The sequence below is a fragment of the Bos javanicus genome, chromosome 2 (assembly GCF_032452875.1).
Source record: "Bos javanicus breed banteng chromosome 2, ARS-OSU_banteng_1.0, whole genome shotgun sequence".
In the NCBI taxonomy this organism is placed as follows: Eukaryota; Metazoa; Chordata; class Mammalia; order Artiodactyla; family Bovidae; genus Bos; species Bos javanicus.
The window spans coordinates 94,811,045-94,831,938 of NC_083869.1; the positions used below are offsets into that span (position 1 = coordinate 94,811,045).

Here is a 20,894-nt window from a genome sequence, read left to right on the forward strand (position 1 = left end):
TTCAGCTCAGTAACCTGCAAGGGCTTCCTATCTGGTTCAGAGTGACTTTTTATCTCTCTCAATCATAAAGTAGTCACTGCTAGTAGGAAGTTTTGTATATGTTTTATATACACAGCTTCAGTTCAGTTCAGTTGCTCAGTTGTGTCTGCCTCTTTGTGACCCCATGGACTGCAGCTCACCAGGCTTCCCTGTCCATTACCAACTCCCGGAGCTTGCTCAAACTCATGACCATTGAGTCGGTGATGCCATCCAACCATCTCATCCTCTGTCATCCCCTTCTCTTCCCGCCTTCAATCTTTCCCAGCATCAGGATCCTTTCCAGTGAGTCAGTTCTTCGGGCCAGGTGGCCAAAGTATTGGAGCTTCAGCATCAGTCCTTCCAATGAATACTCAGGACTGATTTCCTTTAGGATTGACTGATTTGATCTCCTTGTAGTCCAAGGGACTCTCAAGAGTCTTCTCTAACACCACAGTTTGAAAACATCAATTCTTTGGCTCCCAGCCTTCTTTGTGGTTCAACTCTGACATCCATACATGACTCCTGGAAAAACCATAGCTTTGACTAGACAGACCTTTGTTGGTAATGTCTCTGCTTTTTAATATGCTGTCTAGGTTGTCATAGCTTTTCTTCCAAGGAGCAAGCGTCTTTTAATTTCATGACTGTAGTCACCATCTGCAGTAATTTTGGGGCCCAAGAAAATAAAGTCTGTCACTGTTTCCATTGTTTCCCCATCTATTTGCCATGAAGTGATGAGACCAGATGCCATGATCTTCATATTTTGAATGTTGAGTTTCAAGCCAGCTTCTTCACTCTCCTCTTTCACCTTCATCAAGAGGCTCTTTAGTTTCTCTTCGCTTTCTGCCCTAAAGGTGGTGTCATCTGCTTATCTGAGGTTATTGATATTTCTCCTGGCAATCTTGATTCTGCTTGTGCTTCATCCAGCTCAGCATTTCGCATGATGTACTCTGCATATAAGTTAAATAAGCAGTGGCAGTATACAACCTTAATGTATTCCTTTCCCAGTTTGGAACACAGCTTAGGAAGACTGCTAAGACGTAAGCATCACGCTCACTCATGGTTTACAAATACTATAATAAGCGGATTTACCTACTTTGTCCCATTACCATTTTAATTAAAAATTTTTGATTTTTCTGTTTTCAATCCATAGATCAAGCAATTAAAATGGAGCCTTTTTTGTTATAACAATAAAAGTAAGAATAACACCAAAATGTATTTGATTATACTGTTTAAAAATGCTTTTGATGTGTCAGTGGCTTTCAAAAGATTATACTATATTATTTATTGCAAAAAGATAGAAGATGCTTCTGAGATCAGCAGACAGTAGGCTGAATGAGAGAAGGGTTATGGCTGTAATAATGAGTGTCATAGTTTTTATTTCCACGAAGAGCAGTGCGTTCTTTAGTAGTTGGGGAGATTGCTTGAGGCCAGAGAAGAGGAGCTTCCTTGTGAGGTTGGGAGTCTTCACAGAATTTTTGGAAGGGGACTCATAGAATCAGAGCTAAAGGAAATGGATTGTACTGTAACCATTGGACTTCCTGAGGAGTGGATGATCACAGAAAGGTGGGTATCAGCTGGAGCCCTTGAGAAGAAAATTGCTCAAAACAAGTATTTGGAGATGTTTTGCTGGAAACTGAGATTTGCTAATTGCTAGATGAATAAAACAAATGGAGAGTAATGTTTATGAGAAAGAAAAAGGAGTAGTTCTGTTTTTGCAAGTTAAACTTCTTTATAGTTGCAAAATAGATATAACATAAACTTTACCATTTTGATCATTTAAATGTACATCCTGTGGTATTAAGGAAATGGCAACCCACTCCAGTACTCTTGCCTGGAATATCCCATGGACAGAGGAACCTGGTGGGCTGGAGTCCATGGGACCTCAAAGAGTCAGACATAACTGAGTGACTGAGCACACGAGTTTTATCGTGCAACTGTCATCATCATCCATCTCCATAATGTTTTTCATCTTCTCCAGCTGAAGCTCTATAAATATTTATTCCCTATTCCTCCCTCTCCCTGGCCTCTGGCAACTACAATCTTACTTTTTATCTCTGTGACTCTGTCTTAGATACCTAATTTGACTAGAATCATAAAGTATTTGTCTTTTTTGTGACTGGCTTATATTACTTAGCATAATGTCTTCAGGATTCATCCCTATTGAAGCATGTATTGGAATTTCTGTTCTCTTTAAGGATGATTAGTATTCCACTATAGACCCAGGTTTGATCCCTGGGTTGGGAAGATCCCCTGGAGTAGAGAATGGCTACCCACTCCAGTATTCTTGTCTGGAGAATTCCATGGGTGTAGGAGCCTTGTGGGCTATAGTCCATGGGGTTGCAAAGAATTGTGTATGACTGAGTGACTAACACTTTCACTTTTTTCATACACACACACACACACACACCACATTTTGTTTATTCATTAATTTGCTGAAAGATACTTAGACTGTTCTACCTTTGGCTAATGTGAATAATGCAGCTGTGAACATGGATATAGAAATATCTGAGTCTCTGTGTTCAGTTCTTTTGGGTGTATACCCAGAAGTGGAATTTCTAGGTCATATGGTAGTTCTGTTTTTAATTTTTTGAGGAATTACTATAACATTTTCCAAAGCAGCTTCATTATTTACATTCCCACCAGCAATTCACGAGTATTCCAGTTTCTCCACGTCCACATCAAAACTTGTTTTCTATTGTTGTTGTTTTAATAACAGCCATCCTAATTTGTGTGAAATAGAATCTTATTATGGTTTTGATTTACATTTTTCTGATGGTTAGTAATATTGAACACCTTTTCGTTTGCTTATTGACCATTTGTATATTTTTCTTGGTGACATGACTATTCATTCCTTTGCCTATTTTAAAATTGAGTTGTTTGTTTTTTAGTTGAGTTGTAAGAGTTCTTTACATATTCTGGGTATCAATCGCTACCAGACATATTTTTCTTTTATTCCATGAGCTGATTTTTTTACTTTTTAAAATGTAGTTCTCAATTTTAATGAAGTTCACTTTTCTATATTTTCTCTTGTTGCCTGTGCTTTTGGTTTCATAGCCAAGAAACCATCGCAAAACCCAATGTCATTAAGCTTTACCCCTGTATTTTCTTCTAAGAGTTTTATGGCTTATGGTTAAGTGTTCAATTCATTTTTAAATAATTTCTGTATATGGTGTAAGTTAAGGATCCAGCTTCAGTGTTTTGCATGTGGTTATTAAGTTTGTTTTTTTCCCCCATCACCACTTATTTAAAAGACTGTCTTTTCCCCCATTGAATGGCCTTGGCATCCTCATTGAAAGTCATTTGACAAGAATTTATTTCTGGGCTCTTCAGTCCATTGGTCTACATGTCTCTCTTTCTATCAGGATCACATTGTTTTGATTACTGTTGTTGCTGTTCAGTTGCTAAATTGTGTCCAACTCCTTGCGACCCCATGAATTGCAGCATGCCAGGCTTCCTTGTCCTTCACTATCTCAGGAACTATGAGACTTTCAGCTTTGTTCTTTTTCAAGACTGCTTTGACTGTTCAGGGTCCTTGAAATTCCATATGAATTTTAGGATAGATTTTTTAATTTGTGCAAAAACTATCATTGGAATTTTAATAAGAATTGCACTGAATCTGTAAATTGCTTTGGGTAGTATTGCTATCTCAACAGTATTATGTTTTCCAATCCATGAATATGAGATGTCTTTCTATTTATTCGTGTATTGTTTAGTTTCTTTTTTTATCAGTGTTGTAGTGTTCAGAGTCCAAGTCTTTCACCTGCTTGGTTAAGTTTATTCCTAAGTACTTATTCTTTTTGATACTATTGTAAATAGAATTGTTCACTTAGTTTCCTTTTAAGATTTTGCATTGTTAATTTATAAAAATGAAACTAAGTTTGTGTGTTGATTTTGTATTCTTTAACTTTGCTGAATTCATTAATTAGTTCTAGTAGGGTTTTTTCCTTCTTTATTATTTTTTAATTTATTTGTTTTAATTGGAGGCTAATTACTTTACAATATTGTGGTGGTTTTTGCCATACGTTGACATGAATCAGCCATGGGTGTACATGTGTCCCCCATCCTGAACCCCACTCCCGCCTCCCTTCCCATCCCATCCCTCTGGTTTGTCCCAGTGCACAGGCTTTGAGTACCCTGTTTCATGCATTGAACTTGGACTGGTCATCTATTTCACATTTGGTTCAATGCTATTCTCTCAAATCATCCCACCCTTGCCTTCTCCCACAGAGTCCAAAAGTCTGTTCTTTACATCTGTGTCTCTTTTGTTGTCTTGCACATAGGGTTGTTGTTATCATCTTTCTAAATTCCACATATATACGTTAATATATGGTATTGGTGTTTTTCTTTCTGACTTACTTCACTCTGTATAATAGGCTCCAGTTTCCTCCACCTCATTAGAACTGACTCAAATGCGTTCTTTTTTTATAGCTGAGTAATACTCCATTGTGTATGTGTACCACGGCTTTCTTATCCATTTGTCTGCCAATGGACATCTAGGTTGCTTCCGTGTCCTGGCCACTGTAAACAGTGTTGCAATGAACACTGGGGTACACGTGCCTCTTTCAATTCTGGTTTTCTTGGTTTGTATGTCCAGCAGTGGGATTGCTGGGTCATATGGCCATTCTTTTTCCAGTTTTTTAAGGAATCTCCGCACTCTTCGCCATAGTGGTTGTGCTAGTTTGCATTCCTACCAACAGTGTAAGGGGGTTCTCTTTTCTCTACACCCTTTCCAGCATTTACTCTTTGTAGACTTTTTGATGGCAGCCATTCTGACTGGCGTGAGATGGTACCCCATTGTGGTTTTGATTTGTATTTGTCTGATAATGAGTGATGTTGAGCATCTTTTCATGTGTTTGTTAGCCATCTGTATGTCTTCTTTGGAGACACGACTGAGTGACTGAACTGAACTGATGATCTACAAACAGAGGTAATTTTATATCTTTTCCACTTAGTTTTCTAACCTATCCCTTTAGTTTTCATGAAAGGCAATGAAATTTGTTCTTTTTTCTTGTCTAAGTGTTCTGGCTAGGAATTCCAGTACTGTGTTGAATAGAAGTGGCAAAAAGTGGCATGTTTGTCTTATTCCTGATCTTAGAGAAAAAGCTTCCATAAAGTATGATGTTAGCTGTGGATTTTTCTTGTGTAGCCTTTATGATGTTGAGATAGTTTCTTTCTAATGCATGTTTTATCTCCCAGGTTTCTTTAAAAGGGCTACCAGAATATGTATGAGTAGAATAATGAATTGGTTGCATATCAGGTGGGCAGTTTTGGACAGTTCACTTACCTCTCTGGACTTGACTTTCTTCATTTCAAAAATAAGGAGATTGGGTTAGATGAGGAATCTCAAACTTTTGTGTGCACTGGAACTTTCTGGGGTAAGTTGTTGAAAACATTTTGAGTTAGTAGTTCTGTATGGAGACCAGAGGTTTTTTATATCGCAGGCTTTTTTGATGTGGGTGTGTTTGTTCTCTGCAGTCCTTTATCAGTTCTAAAATTCTGTAAAGTATTCTTCATTGAGAGGTGACTGGGTATTCCTAAGAGGTAATGAAATACCGGGATTGGTGGTTGAGTTAGGGATTGTTCATTATTCCAGACAAGGTCTGTGTTTGTGGAGTAGTTGCTTCCTGAGTTTCTGGCATGTTGGAAAAAGACAAGGAATTATAAAATGTGGAGTCATTGTTTGAAAGTGTGAAAATAGCTGGCTCCAGAAGTAGTTGGCAATTCAGGAAGGAAGAACTTTTGAAAATGGAGGCAGAAGAGGGCCTAAGGAACAATTTTCCACAAAGAGACTTCGAGTGAGGTCACAATGCCCTTTGATTTATCAGCAAGAAGTCCTTGGTGGGACAGTTTCTAGTAGGGGAATTCCAAAGAGCAGTGCTGGAAATCAGAGGAAAAAAATGTTGCAATAGGTGAAAAACTGATGGCCCATTTACATATATAAACATGCCCGCCCTCATGGGCAAAATTTATGTAAATATTTGTGCAAAGTTAGTAACGGCTCTACTGTATTTATTTAGTCTAAGAATTCAGAGTTCATTAAAAAAAATGAAATGGAAAGTTTCTCTCCCATAATTCCCCAAGGGCTGTTAAATTTTTATTTTTAGTTCTCTTAATGTTAAATAATTTATCTCTGCACTATTTTTAGACCCATCAAAAGACATTATCTTTTGTCTGCCTGTTATGAAATGTGAAGACTCTATCACACTGTGCTGTGCTTCTTCCTTTCTTTCCTCTACCTCTTGATTTTTATTTCTTACATTTCAGATTTTCTGGTAGCGTTAGCAGGAATGTACAGTTAAAACAGACTTGGAGAGGGAGGGCATAGGTTTAGAGTTATGTGGTAAGTTGCTGTCTTCTGCCTCTGGGGAGAACCACGAAGGTCAGCTCAACTACATGTACCTTCCTTTGATGAGCTGCTAACAGCTGCTGCTCAGCATACAAGGCTTTGGAAGGCTGATGGGAAGGGATGGAGAGAAATGTTGTGGAGGAAAAACATTGCATTTTTTCTTCTCCATTATTTTTTAAAGGTGAGAAGGGACCAGAAGATGAAGTGCCTATTAGAATTTTGCTCTGGTTTAAATGGCTAACCACTGATGGGTTTTAAACAAGGAAATAACATTATCTGACTTATATTTTAAGAAGATCCTTCTGGCAATTTATAGATGGGCTGTAGAGGGATAAGAATTGTAGGAAGGGGATCAGTTAGGAGGTGCTCACAGTTGTCCAGGGCAGAGTCTATGTGGCCCTGCACAAAGATGGTAGCAGAGGAATTAAAAGAAAGTAGTTCAAAGAAGGCAGAGAGCTGAAGAATTGTTGCTTCTGAACTATGGTGCTAGAGAAGACTCTTGAGGGTCCCTTGGAAAGCAAGGAGATCAAACCAGTCAATCTTAAAGGAAATCAACCCTGAATACTCTTTGGAAGGACTGATGCTGAAGCTGAAGCTCCAATACTTTGGCCACCTGATGGAACAGCTGACTCACTGGAAAAGACCCTGATGCTGGGAAAGATTGAAGGCAGAAGGAGAAGAGGGTGACAGAGGATGAAATGGTTGGATGGCATCACGAACTTGGGCAAACTCCGGGAGGTGATAAGGGACAGAGAAGCCTGGGGTGCTGCTGTCCATGGTGTTGTGAAGAGGTTGCCAAGGTTGCAAAGGTTGCCAAGACCCACGACTTAGTGACTGAACAACAACAACAAAAGTTGATTAGAGATATATTTAGTGGTGAAGACTTCAGACTGTTGATGTAGGGGTGGGTGAGCTAGAAAAGTCTTGCTAGAATGATAACCTTCCAAAGATGTCCACGTCCTAATCCCCAGAAACTGAGTATGTTACCATATGTGGTGGTAAACGGTGGCTCTGATCACTAAATTCTAACATGTGGAGAGGGTTTCCCATAGCAGCAAGGAATTCTCAGGACACAAAAATGTATATGATACTGCAATTCATTTCTGACATTATTTACCTGGAGATAGGTAAATAAAATCACCCTCATTTCAGATGCCAGTTGCAAGCACTGGTTATCACCTGTACTTCTGAGCGACTGGCTGTAAATAAGAGGTGCCCATGACCTCCTTAGGTTTGATTAATTTGCTTACAGCAGCTCAGAGCTCAGAGAAACATTTTGCTTGCTAGATCGTTGGTTTATTATAAAAGGAGATAACACAGGAACAGCCAGGTGGAAGAGATGCGGAAGGCAAAGTACGAGGAAAGGGCATGGGGCCTCCATGCTCTCTCCTAGCCACCACTCTCTCCGAATTTCCATGTGTTCACCAAACCAGAAGTTCTCTTAATCTCCTTTTTTGTTGTTTTTAAGAACACTTCATTGCATAGGAATGATTGATGAAATCATTGGCCACTGAACCTCCAGCTTCTCTCCCTTTCCCGGAGGTCAGAGGGTGGAACTAAAAGTTCCAATTCTCTATTCAGGATTGGTTCCCCTGGCAACCAGCCCCCATCCTTAGATGCTTTCCAAGAGTCATCTCAATAGCAAAAACCTAGTTGTGGTGAAAAAGGGCTTGTTATGAATAACAGGACACCTTTGTGGATCTGAAATACTTTCAAAAACTAGTGACAGAGACCAACTGTGATGACAAAAGATGCTCCTATTGCTCTTACTGCCCAGGAAATTCCCAGGGTTTGGGGAGCTGTGAACCAGGAACCGTGGATGAAAATATATGTATAAATTTTTGATCATGTGACCAAATTCATATATTTCTTATAAATCACAATATTGCACATGGCAAGTAGACCTTGTAAATGTGATCAAGGTAAAGATGGGGAGTGTGTCCTTGAATATTTCAGTGGGCAGTGTCATCACAGGTCCGTATCATCACAGAAGCAGAGGTTGGAGAGATGCGAGGAAGGATTATTACTGAGCTGGCTGACTGATGTGCTCAGAAGCTAGTGCTATGGCTCTGGCTTTGGAGGAAACAAACAACTTTATTTTGAGGTCATCCAGCAAGGAGACAGGAGACAGGAGTCAAATCTGTATCTCCCATCCAGGGTTCAGGGCAAAATTTAAGGGCAGACTTGGCAGAAGCTGATTGCCTGGTCTCAAAACAGTCCTCTCTGGAAGCCAGGTTTCCTTGCTGAAGAACTTCTCCCTTCAAAAAGGGCTCTAGTGGCAGCATTTCTGTCTGTAAAATAACTCCAGGTTTGAATAATCGGCCACTTGCTTCAAGAAAGCAAAGCCAGTTTAAGGTTGTCAGTGCTGTTTCAATTTCCCCCTTTTTCTTTATACATTCCTCAGGCTTGAGGGAAATCATGTGCCAACTGCTCTAGCTGCTTCCTGCTGATTAGGGGTGTGGATTTTTATGAGAAGAATGAAATTATTTTGTACTTAATTGTAAATATTCTTGAGTCCTACCTTGAACTCTTACATCTTGGGCAATTATCATGCTAGTGGGGAGACCTTTTTAAGTAGACAAGGCAGACAATATGTACAAAATTTTATAAGACCCGTGAAGGTGTCTACAAATATCAGAAAATGTCTGTAATTTTCCATGGCTTTTGGCATAGCAGTAAAGTCAATTTGCCAGTCAGTGCCTGGTTCTGTGCCTTGGTTTTACACCTCTTTTTATTGTTGGGGTGGCTTGGTTTTTGGATTGTTTCTGACCAGGTCAGACAATTGTGTTACCTTTTGGTTGGTCCTTTGTGTTTGTTGACCAGCAGTAAATTGTAGCCAGTGATGGGTAAGTCACTGCCATAATGGTTTCCTTAATGTAGTTAAGTAATAGCTCTTTTCATTAACTGCTCAGGTATAAGCATTAGTCCTTGTTATAAATCCAGTCTTCTTTGGTTGTTTGGTACCGATCATCTAAGTCTTAAGGTTCATCATGAAATCTTCCTTCAGGCCGTGCCTCCCTGCGCTTGGCGCAGTCTTTACGTCGGAGCCCCGAGAATAAGTGTATCCGGCCATTCATACGCCCAACCTCGGCTTTCAGTGGTCGGATTTCGTGTCCTATCGGGCCGAAAGGGTGACGGCGCCTCTAGGATGAAGCTCGTGAGCATGCAGAGCCGGGAAAAGAGTACTTAGAAGCTGCAGAGGTTTATTAAGAAATAATGTAACCCAATTCTGGAATGTTTCAAGTCAGGGATGGACTTTTTTGATTTCATTTTTGATGAAATTGAGTCACAAAACTGTAACCATTGAATTAAAGAATGGAACACAAGTCCACGGAACAATCACAGGTGTAGATGTCAGTATGAACACACACCTTAAAGCAGTGAAAATGACCCTGAAGAACAGAGAACCTGTACAGCTGGAAACACTGAGTATTCGAGGAAATAACATTCGGTATTTTATTCTGCCAGACAGCTTACCTCTGGATACACTACTCGTGGATGTGGAACCAAAGGTGAAGTCTAAGAAAAGGGAAGCTGATGCAGGAAGAGGCCGAGGCCGAGGAAGAGGACGTGGCCGAGGCCGAGGCAGAGGCAGAGGCAGAGGGGGTCCTAGGCGATAATGTCTCTCAAGACTACTATCTCAAAGTAGTGGGGCAGGAAGACGGATACGTGACAGAGGAAGATTAAGGCCAAGGCAGAGAAATGTGAAGTCCTAAGCGATAATGTTGCTGGAGCTTACTGTTTCACAGGGAAGAATGTTCAAGTTTTTTGTACAGGCTTTGTTTGTTTGTAGCAGTTTTTAATAAACATAAATGTAACAACAACAAAAAAAGAAATCTTCCTTCATCTGCTTTCTCTAGATCCATATCTGAATACTGAGACTTAAAGAGGGATAGGTCCACTCTCGGGATGAGTGCTAAGGCCTTAGGATCTGGTTTTTTGGTTCTGGCTGCCTGTTTTGTGACCTGATCAGGCAAATTATTTCCGTTAGCTGTATAACATCAGTCTTTTGGTGGCCCTGGGCAATACAGTATGATTACTGCTAACATCATTATAATAGAGTCTAGTAAGACCAATATCTTCTCCATATGTTTTTTTTCTTCCAGATGTTAGTAGATTTGCCTTCTGTGTGGCTCCTTGTGTGTGCACAATAGAGAAGGCATACTTAGAATCAGTGTAAGTGGTTATCTTTTATTTAGCCCTAAGGTACAGGGTTCTCTTAAAGGCTATGAGCTCTGCCTCTTGGGCAGACGTTCCTGGAAGGAGGGCTTCCACTTCTAAGACTTCAACTTCCTGATGAATTACTGCTGCTTATTCAGCCTTTCAGAGCCCCCCGTCCATGAAGTTGCTCCCATGTGTAAACATTTCTGTATCTGGTCGATCAGGCAGGTTGGGTCTGCTAGAATAGACTTCTTTAGTATTCATATACAGTCCACAAGCCAAGGTAGCTTCTAGAAGCCAGAAAGGTAAGGAAACAGATTTTCTTCCAGAGCTTCCAGGAGAAACGGCCCTGCTGACACCTTAACTTTAAGCTCTAGACTTTGATTTTGGACTTCGGATTTCCAGAAGTGTAAGGTAGTTATTTGTGTTGTCTTAAGTCACAAAATTGGGCTTCTCAGGTGGCTCAGTAGTAAAGAATCCACCTGCCAATACAGGAGATGTGGGTTTGATCCCTGTGTCAGGAAGATCCTCTGGAGAAGGAAATGGCAGCCCACTCCAGTATTCTTGCCTGGGAAATCCCATGGACAGTGCTCTACAGTCCATGGGGTCACAGCAGAGTCAGACATGACCTAGCGACTGAACAGCAACAGCAAGTTACAAAATTATGGAAATTTGTTATAGCAGTAATAGGAATGGGGTCAAGGATGACTGTCAGGCTTTTTCCTGGGGAGTAGTTCATAGTTTTGGGTATTTGATGTGTGCTCAATAGTGGCTGACTCTTTGCAACCCCATGGACTACACCTGCCAGGCTCCTCAGTTTGTGGATTTTCTAGGTAAGAATGCTGGAGTGGGTTGCCATTTCCTTCTCCAGAGGATCTTCCTGACGCAGGAATTGAACCTATGTCCCTTACATCTCTTGCATTGGCAGGCAGGTTCTTTAACACTAGCAACACCTATGGGAATAGGCTCCTATTTCTCAATACAGGAAAGGCTCAGGGGGAAAGAAGGCTAGGAGGAAATGGAAACTCCCCTCTTCAGGCGGACAGTTGGTCATCATTGAGACAGTTGGTCATCATTGAGACAGTTGGTCATCATTGGGATATGTTGATGGGTGAGTTGGCCTTGGTCTCAAGGGCAGCCCGGGGTGGGATGGAAATGTGGGAGCTACCAGCATATAAATCATATTTTGAAACCTGAGGTTTTATACCCCTGGAGAAAGCATATTACATTAATCATGGAAAGACAGCTTAGTAACTTCCAAACAGAGGCCACATACAGACTTATTCCCCTTCATTTCTTGCTGTTTAAATTACAGTTGTTTTCTTTTGAGTCACCAAATGACATTTCAAAAGATAATAATAAGCTGCCACTTTGGAGGAAAAAAGAAACCCACATTAAGCATCCTTTTAAAAGATCACATTTCTGGACTGTATAGATAGTTGCAGTATTTCTTTCTTCATTGCTTTTGAAGAATACATGTGAGCTCACTTAACAGATTTAGACCTAAAGTTTAATTTGGGGGATTTTTATGGGTATAAGGTTTTAAGAATTTGTTTCTTACCGGGTGGATAACCTTTACTTTTGAAAGAGCCAAACTCCCCTTTTCTGTTGGTATCAGTTGCTTCGTGCTGTTTTGTTCCAGGGGTTTCAGTTGAAAATGAGCTTTGAAATTAAAGTTAAATTTTATGTAAAGGCAGCCCATGTAGAGCAATATGTAAACTCACATTTCTCCTAAACATACATATCAGGGGTTCTCAACCAGGACCAGTTTTGTATTCCCTGAGGGACATTTAACAGTGTCTGGAGATATTTTTGGATGTCCTATGGGGATGGGATGCTCCTGGCATCTCCTGGGTAGAGACCAAGGAGGCTGCCAAACATACCACAATGCATGGGATAGCCCCTCCCCCGCCTTCACATCAAAGATGTATGTAGCCTAAAATGTCAGTAGTGCTAAGGTTGGCAGACCCTGTAATAGAACTTGTACACCTACAGGTTAAGAAAATGGGAATTATTATCTTTCTGTCCCTTTAAAAGTGAAAGTCGCTCAGTTGTGTCCGACTCTTTGTGACCCCATGGACTATACAGTCCATGGAATTCTCCAGGCCAGTTGGGTAACCTTTACCTTGCTCCAGAGGATCTTTGCAACCCAGGGACTGAACTCAGGTTTCCTGCATTGCAGGCAGATTCTTTACCAACTGAGCCACAAGGGAAGCCTAAGAATATTGGAGGGAATAGCCTATCCCTTCTCCAGTGGATCTTCCCAACCCAGGAATCGAACCGGGGCCTCCTGTAGGCAGATTCTTTACCAACTGAGCTATCAGGGAAGCCCTCTGTCCCTTTACATATATACTGTTCCTACATAAATCTGATTGCTCATTGAGCTGGGAGACTTAGTTTTGCTGCCCAGTTGCAAGTACTTCAACATTCTTGCGGATTCTTTAAGTGTTATTTTGTGAGGAAACTGGCTAATTTAGTGTTAACTGGTTTGGAAGGCAAAGAAAAGTTTGAAATAAATTTAAATGACTTCTTTGGGGGCTAAAATGAAAGTGCTAAATGTATTATAGTCCTGTTTTGGGGAAAATTTCATATTCTATAAGCAGTTTTTATTTTGGATTGTTTATCAGGTAGCGCTAACATTGTGTCCTTGTTCAGTTCAGTTCAGTTGCTCAGTTGTGTCCAACTCTTCGCAACCCCATGAATCGGCAGCGTGCCAGGCCTCCCTGTCCATCACCATCTCCCGGAGTTCACTCAGACTCACATCCATCGAGTCAGTGATGCCATACAGCCATCTCATCCTCTGTTGTCCCCTTCTCCTCCTGCCCCCAATCCCTCCCAGCATCAGAGTCTTTTCCAATGAGGTGGCCCAAGTACTGGAGTTTCAGCTTTAGCATCATTCCTTCCAAAGAACACCCAGGACTGATCTCCTTTAGGATGGACTGGTTGGATCTCCTTGCAGTCCAAGGGACTCTCAAGAGTCTTCTCCAACACCACAGTTCAAAAGCATCAATTCTTCGGCGCTCAGCTTTCTTCACAGTCCAACTCTCACATCCATACATGACCACAGGAAAAACCATAGCCTTGATGGACCTTTGTTGGCAAAGTAATGTCTCTGCTTTTCTAGTTGTGACTAATTAAATACTGCCCTGATACAGTTATTTACTTATTTCAGGTAAAAAAAAAAAAAATCACTTGAAGTAGCTATAATTGAAAAAAATAAAATTGTAAAAATTGCTTTGCTTCTTATTCTTTGGCATTATTGAAATAGAATAAGCATTTTGATTTTAAAATGTATTAATATATTGAAGAAAAGCCTCCTTCCTATCATTTGCTAACTTAAGTAGCAGTCAGGAACAGATGTGGGAATAAAGACATTTGTACAATGATCTCAAGTCTCTTCACTCCTAGATGCAATGTGAACTTTAATTAAAATTGCTTAGAGACTTTCAGAAACCCACATTATTTAGTAGGGTGTGGGATATACTTTAATTTCTTGCAATTTAAGATTAAGCCCCTAAAGGTAAATTGGTGCAGCCACTGTGAAGAACACTATGAAGGTTCCTTAAGAAACTAAAAATAGTCACCATATGATCCTGCAGTTCCATTCTGGGCATATATCCTGAGAAAATTATAATTCAAAAAGATACATGCATCCCAAATGGGCTGTAAAGCACAAGGAGCTCAGCTCGGTTTTCTGTGATAACCTAAGGGGATGGGATGGAGGGCTATTGGGGGGAGGCTCAAGAGGGAGGGATTTGAATACATTTAGCTGATTTACTTCATTGTACAGCAGAGACTAATACAACATTGCAAAGCAATTATACTCCAATTTAAAAAAATAGAAAAAAAAAGATCCATGCAGTCCAATAAGTTCCATAGCAGCACTATTTGCAATAGCCAGGATATGGAAGCAACCTAAGTGTTCACTGATGGATGAATGGATAAAGAAGATGTGGGATATATACACAACGGAATATTAACTATAAAAAAGTGAAATAATGCCATTTGCAGCAACATGGATGGACCTAGAGATTATCATATTAAGTGAAGTAAGTCAGATGGAGGAAGACAAGTACCATATGATATCACTTATATGTGGAATCTAAAAAAAATGATATAAATGAACTTATTTACAAAACAGAAATAGACTCACAGACTTAGAAAATGAATTTATGGTTACCAGAGGGTATAGTGTGGGGGTGGGGAGGGAGAGAGAGATTAGGAGTTTGGGATTAACATATACATACTACTATGTATCCCTGGAGAAAGGAAAGGCTACCCACTCCAGTATTCTGGCCTGGAGAATTCCGTGGACGGTATATCCCATGGTTGCAAAGAGTTGGACACGACTAAGCAACTTTCACTTTCACTACTTTGTATAAAATAGATAAACGACAAGGATCTACTGTATAGCACAAGGTACTATATACAGTGTCTTGATAACCTATAATGGAAAATAATCTGAAAATGGATATATACATATATAGATCTGAATCACTTTGCTGTACACCAGAAGTTAACACAACATTGTAAATTAACTATACTGTGATTTTAAAAAGTGGTTAAAAAATTAAAGTAAAAAAGAGAAATATCTAGAGGTTGTGCATTTTAATTCTCCAGGGACATAACAATTGAAAAAATGGACTAAAAGTTTCTTGTTAATAAAGAGAAGAAAAGTCAAGAAAAAAAAAAATAATTAGGCCCCTAAGACTGTAGATACAGTTAGTAGGTTAAACTCACAAGGTGTATACCTTAAAAAATTCCTAAAATGAGATATATGACAGTGTACTTCTAAAAGCAGTGACCAGTTTGAAATAGTAAAAGTAATTAAGATAGGACCACTTTCAGAATATGGAGGTGGACTTTTGGAAGATCAAAGATAAACATTGTATTGTTTCTTTGGAATACTTAATACAGATACGTTAATACTTTCAACTCATTTGGTTTGTTAAAGAACTAACATACTCATTTGCTAATCATTCTTTTGTAATTTTAACACACGCACATATATTTACACAAGACATATGAAAATGATGCTCTTGGACTTAAATTCTTTTGGGGGAATTTGTAGTGCGTTATATACCACTTGGATTCCAGAGTGGTACTGTTGTAACAGAAAATATTATTGTAAAACCCAGTGAGTGAGTTGCTTTGTACTGACTTCTGTAGTCCCCTTCTCCCCATCCTCTTATCCCCAGTTATCTTAGCTTTCTCATTCAAGCCCAAATTACTTTAGATGGTAAGTTATCTGCTGAATGGTACTCTTATTACTTCTTATACTGAAATATTTTTGTATCCCCAACATTCATTCATTCATTCATATGCTCAATTGTTCATTTGATTATCACTCAGTAAATGTTAATGAAAAGATATATCTATATGCTTATATCTAACTGCTAATTCCACATCTCTGCTTATATATACTGGAGATGGCACCCCACTCCAGTACTCTTGCCTGGAAAATCCCATGGACGGAGGAGCCTGGTGGGCTGCAGTCCATGGGGTCGCTAGGAGTCAGACACGACTGAGCAACTTCACTTTAACTTTTCACTTTCATGCATTGGAGTAGGAAATGGCAACCCACTCCAGTGTTCTTGCCTGGAGAATCCCATGGACAGAGGAGCCTGGTGGGCTGCACTGTGGGGTAGCACAGAGTCGGACACGACTGAAGCGACTTAGCAGCTTATATATACAATGTGCATATCAAACTTAATAGATTTCAAATAGACATTCTGAGTTCTCACTACCACTTTTTCCTTCTGTAGCATTCCCCATTTCAATACATTGCTCACTCCTTCTGGTTATTTAGGCCAAAATTTCTTGGTCCCCTTATTTCGTTTATAATACATATCTGATCTGTAAGTAACTCTTGTTGACTCTGCTTGCACTAGCTACCCAGAATCTGACAACGTCTCAACTCCACTGTTATTACCCATGTTAAACCCATCATCAACTCCTGCCTGGATTATTACAACAGCCTCTTAACTGGACTTTCTGCTTTCTCCCCTGTCCCCTCACCTTTAGTCTTTTGTCAATGCAACAGCCTTAGTGAATTTTGAAAAGCGGAAGGCAGGCTCCTTGGCTCAAAATCCTCAGTGACTTCCCGTTTCATTATGAGTAAAACGCAGAGGACTCACAAGATCCTAGATAGCTGAACTTCTCTAACTTCAGTTGCTTCTTTAACTTCAATGCCTACAACACCCTGCTTGATCCAAACTGGCTTTATTGCAGTTCTTTAACATATCCGCTATGTTCCTGCCTCAGAACTTTTGCAACCACTGTTCTCCCCGCCGGGAATTCTTTCTGCAGATATCCTTGTGGTTTGTTCCTTCACCTCCCACTCTTTGCTCAAATGCTCTTTGCACCTTTTCAAAGAGTTCTCTCTGTCCACTTTATTTAATACTGTCACTTCTTCATACTCTACACTCCCTTTGCCTCTTACTTCCTTTATTCCTTTTACCTATAGCGTTTATCACCATCTAGTGTGTTTTGCGTTTATCAGTTGATTCAATTTCTCCCCATTGCCCCTCAACACATTCTAAAATATAAACGCAAGGAAACCGGAGCTTCGTTGAAACATGGTAGATACGATAATTATTTGTTGAATGGGTAAATGATTTCATGTGTGATGTAGAAGCCAAGGAGGTCACATTTAATCTGAGGAAATAGATGTGTTCCAAAGTACTATTTTTATTTTTGTATGTCTTCAAGGTTCCATGTAATTATAGGTTCTCATTTGGAAATAAAAGTGAGCTTTAGTGAACCTAAAACATTCTGGAGACATAGGGAGAGCGATCATTTGCTTTCTAAAATAATCAGAATATTCTGCATAGCAGTCAGTATTCTAAATGCTAGTTTTAAAAATTGTGTGACTACAGGCTGTGTGGTTGGCATTTTGAAGAATTCTATCGAAGTTGAATGTTAAAGAAGATGAAGTCACATCAATATTAGCTTTTCTACGTCTAACTTTGAGTAAGGTATGTGTAGTGCCCATGTTACTTGTTTTGAGTAATATTATGATACATGACAGTTGTGAGCCTGTGTCCCGGAACACAATTTAATAGCGTGACTTTTGAAGCCTGCTGCTGCTGCTGCTAAGTCGAGTCAGTTGTGTCCGACTCTGTGCGACCCCATAGACGGCAGCCTACCAGGCTCCACCGTCCCTGGGATTCTCCAGGCAAGAACACTGGAGTGGGTTGCCATTTCCTTCCTAATAGCATCTATTTGTGAAATGGGAAAATCCATTTTCGGTTTGGCTCCCAGTTTATAAGTTACTCTTTTCATGCAAAAGGGCAGAATGCAACCCTTCCACGGTCATAACTAAGATCAGAAGAAAGGACAGAGCCAGACACAACTGAGAACTGGAAAAGACAGAATGCTTTCTAACCCATAAATGTAGACAGAGCTGGGTCCTGTCTGCCCAGGACCTGTCTTCTCTACAAGACAGAGCTGAGTTGTAACGTACAACTTGTGACACACATCTCCCAGAGGGCAGTTAAGGGAAGCACAGACCTCTCAGGAATACTGTTGTCAGATAGCTGTGTGTGTACCATGAACTCAGAAGCAGAGCCTGAAACATTTCTTCAAGTAGAAATAACAGAGCTGATCTAGAGATTCCAATACAGATCAGTTCTGGGCAAGAATAGTGTTAGGCCCACCAGTGAAGATCAATGGAGTCAAGGTAACTCGAGAAATCTGGCCTGGACAGGTCTGCTTAGCCTCTCTAGAGTATACATTTTCAGTAGTTTTTAAATGAAGGAGACATGGACATTAATATTTGAATTTGCTCTGTATAATTTATGGTTTGTTGTATGTAATAATCGGAGATGGCAATGGCACCCCACTCCAGTACTCTTGCCTGGAAAATCCCATGGATGGAGGAGCCTGGTGGGCTGCAGTCCATGGGGTCGCTAAGAGTAGGACACGACTGAGCGACTTCACTTTCACTTTTCACTTTCATTCATTGGAGAAGGAAATGGCAACCCATTCCAGTGTCCTTGCCTGGAGAATCCCAGGGGCCGGGGAGCCTGGTGGGCTGCCGTCTATGGGGTTGCACAGAGTCGGACACGACTGAGCGACTTAGTAGTAGTAGTAGTAGTATGTAATAATGCTTAGGTGAGCCGTATAATTACTGTCTCATTTTGTATTTCAGACTCATTCATTCTTAATTAATCCTTATGTAGTCATCTTAAAGATCCAAATGAAAGAACCTTCTTTTGCTCTAGATAGATATTTGAGTTGACTTGAGTCCACTGGACTTCATAGGCAGCATTCTAAGGACCAGAGTGGGAAGCCCAGGAAAGTAGGGCTTGTCATGGAGAGCTGCCTCTCAAAGCATTTTTTTTTTCTTTTAGGAAAGTATTAATGTTAAATAAGCAAATTAAAAAAAGAAAACACTTGTCATGTATATAAGTCAAAGACATTAAGCATGGAACTTGGTGTTTTTTTTTGTTTTGTTTTCTGAACCTTATATCCTACTTCTATTCTTTTATTTAAATTATTTAGTGGATGTTCAGTAATTCTTGCTAGAAAGGCAGAATTTGTTCTTGTTTTATCATGGAAGTGTCAGCAGCGAGAGAAGCACTGCTTGGAGACTCACAGTTTGGTGATGTAGAAATTGACGAGGAAAAAGAACCAGGTGAATCACACCTCAGCTACTAGATTAATGCGTCAAATTAAATGTTACTATTCAGGAAGGTAACAGAAAGAAACTGCTTCCATGGTAACTGTTGTCCGAGTTGTATTTTCACTCATCTTTCAGAAAATATATGAAAGCTAAATAATATAGCTGTTGTGATACTTGTAGTGATTTACTCATTTTCAAATGGCAAGAGCCCTAAGGCTTATGATTTCATCTCTCTATCCACCAACATTAATCACTAAGGGTAAATGTATAGAAGACAGTTCATATAAATGTCCAGAGATGATTTTTCTGTGAAAGTGTATTGTTCACAAAGTTCTTTTGGGTTGCTAAATGATCACTAAGGAAAATCTTAATGTGACCCATTAGGGCTTAAAAGACCCCCTCGAGCCCTCTTATAATATTAGAGGTAGCTTCTCTTCTTTGGCTGATCATGAGGAATTTTGCAAATACATTTTTAGTAGAGATAACTCATGATTTATTCACTGAAATATCTGATGGATTATCCATGCCTATTTTCTCTCTTTTTCAGTGTCTGTCTTTTGTCTGAATCCTACTTTGAGAGCATCTCAAACTGAGGAGTAGGTAAAAAAAGGGAGGAAGCTGAAACTGGATTCTTTTTAAAACTGGTTTATTTAGAAGAGTGCTCTTATAAAAGATTTGGTCTGAAATTAGAATTCAACCTGCTGTCCTTTTTTTTCTGTATTATCAGATTGGATAATTGGATGTTGGCTAGATTTCTTTCAGAACAGACGTTCTATCTTCCTTGGCGAGGCTGCCACAGAGAACAAGGTCAAACAGTGTCCTGCTTCTTTCACAGGGAGAGCCTGATCTGCTATGACCTGTGCAAAGTCTGTGGTTTGTGGTGTTTTGGTATTGTTTCTGTAATATCTGTCCAGGCTAGGATTTCCGCTTCCTAGTTTAAGGGTGAAAGATAGGTTAATTAACAAAATATCTTAGTATTTGTTGGACTTGTGTTCACATGACTTACTGATCTCGTGTATTCCTTGTTTTGTAATAAATTACCATGTTTTAATTCTCACAATTAAACTTTACAATCCAAACTGTAGTTTAACCCTCCAGAATGGAAGGCTTTCCTGTCTTTTACCTTAAAAGCATGTTTCTTAAGTCTGTATTTGTTAGGAAACACTTAGAAATACTTTGAAATTTTATCCTATTGAATCAGTCCTAGAACTATCTGAATTCTATCTTTAAATGCTGAGAAGGATCTCTCCAACAAGCTTTTCTTAGTTCTCTCTAGTCCTCAACATTCTCATTCCTCATATTTAAGTGTGCTTGCTATGTATACTGTGTACTTGTTCATACTAAATTGAGTAATCAATCATGGTTACATCATCTGTGGTGTCTTTATAAATAATATTACTATTATCATTTAACTAAAGTATTATATTTCTTTTTGATTTCTCATTTCATTTCCCTAACCAGACTATAAGCTTTTTGATATAAATACTCATTCTCCTATACTTTTGGGTTTGCCTGGTCGCTCAGACAGTAAAGAATCTGCCTGTAATGTGGGAGACCTGGGTTCGATCCCTGGATTGGGATGATCCCCTGGAGAAGGGAATGGCTACCCACCCCGTATTCTGGCCTGGAGAATTCTATGGACTGTGTAAATACTCATTCTCCTATACTTTTACATCTGCCATGGTGCTTTATACAAGGTAGGGGTTCAGTGCAAGTTTGTTAATGGGTTAGCCAATAATCTGT

At 39.7% G+C, this 20,894-nt stretch overlaps 2 protein-coding genes across 7 annotated transcripts in view; both read left to right on the forward strand.

Moving 5' to 3' along the window:
* Positions 1-20,894, forward strand: part of ADAM23 (ADAM metallopeptidase domain 23) — a 197,206-nt gene that overhangs the window by 17,906 nt on the left and 158,406 nt on the right. The window lies entirely within an intron of this gene.
* LOC133235291 (small nuclear ribonucleoprotein Sm D1-like) lies at positions 9,207-10,741 on the forward strand. Its single transcript, XM_061396616.1, has 3 exons — positions 9,207-9,210; positions 9,372-9,464; positions 9,527-10,741. Exons 1-3 carry the CDS (start codon positions 9,207-9,209, stop codon positions 9,982-9,984), a joined length of 555 nt encoding a protein of 184 aa, XP_061252600.1. The 3' UTR covers positions 9,985-10,741.

Excerpts from the sequence above, each read along its gene's own strand:
- LOC133235291 (XM_061396616.1), top strand. Across the intron at positions 9,465-9,526 it reads CCCAACCTCGGCTTTCAGTG|CATGCAGAGCCGGGAAAAGA; the intron begins GTCGGATTTCGT and ends GAAGCTCGTGAG.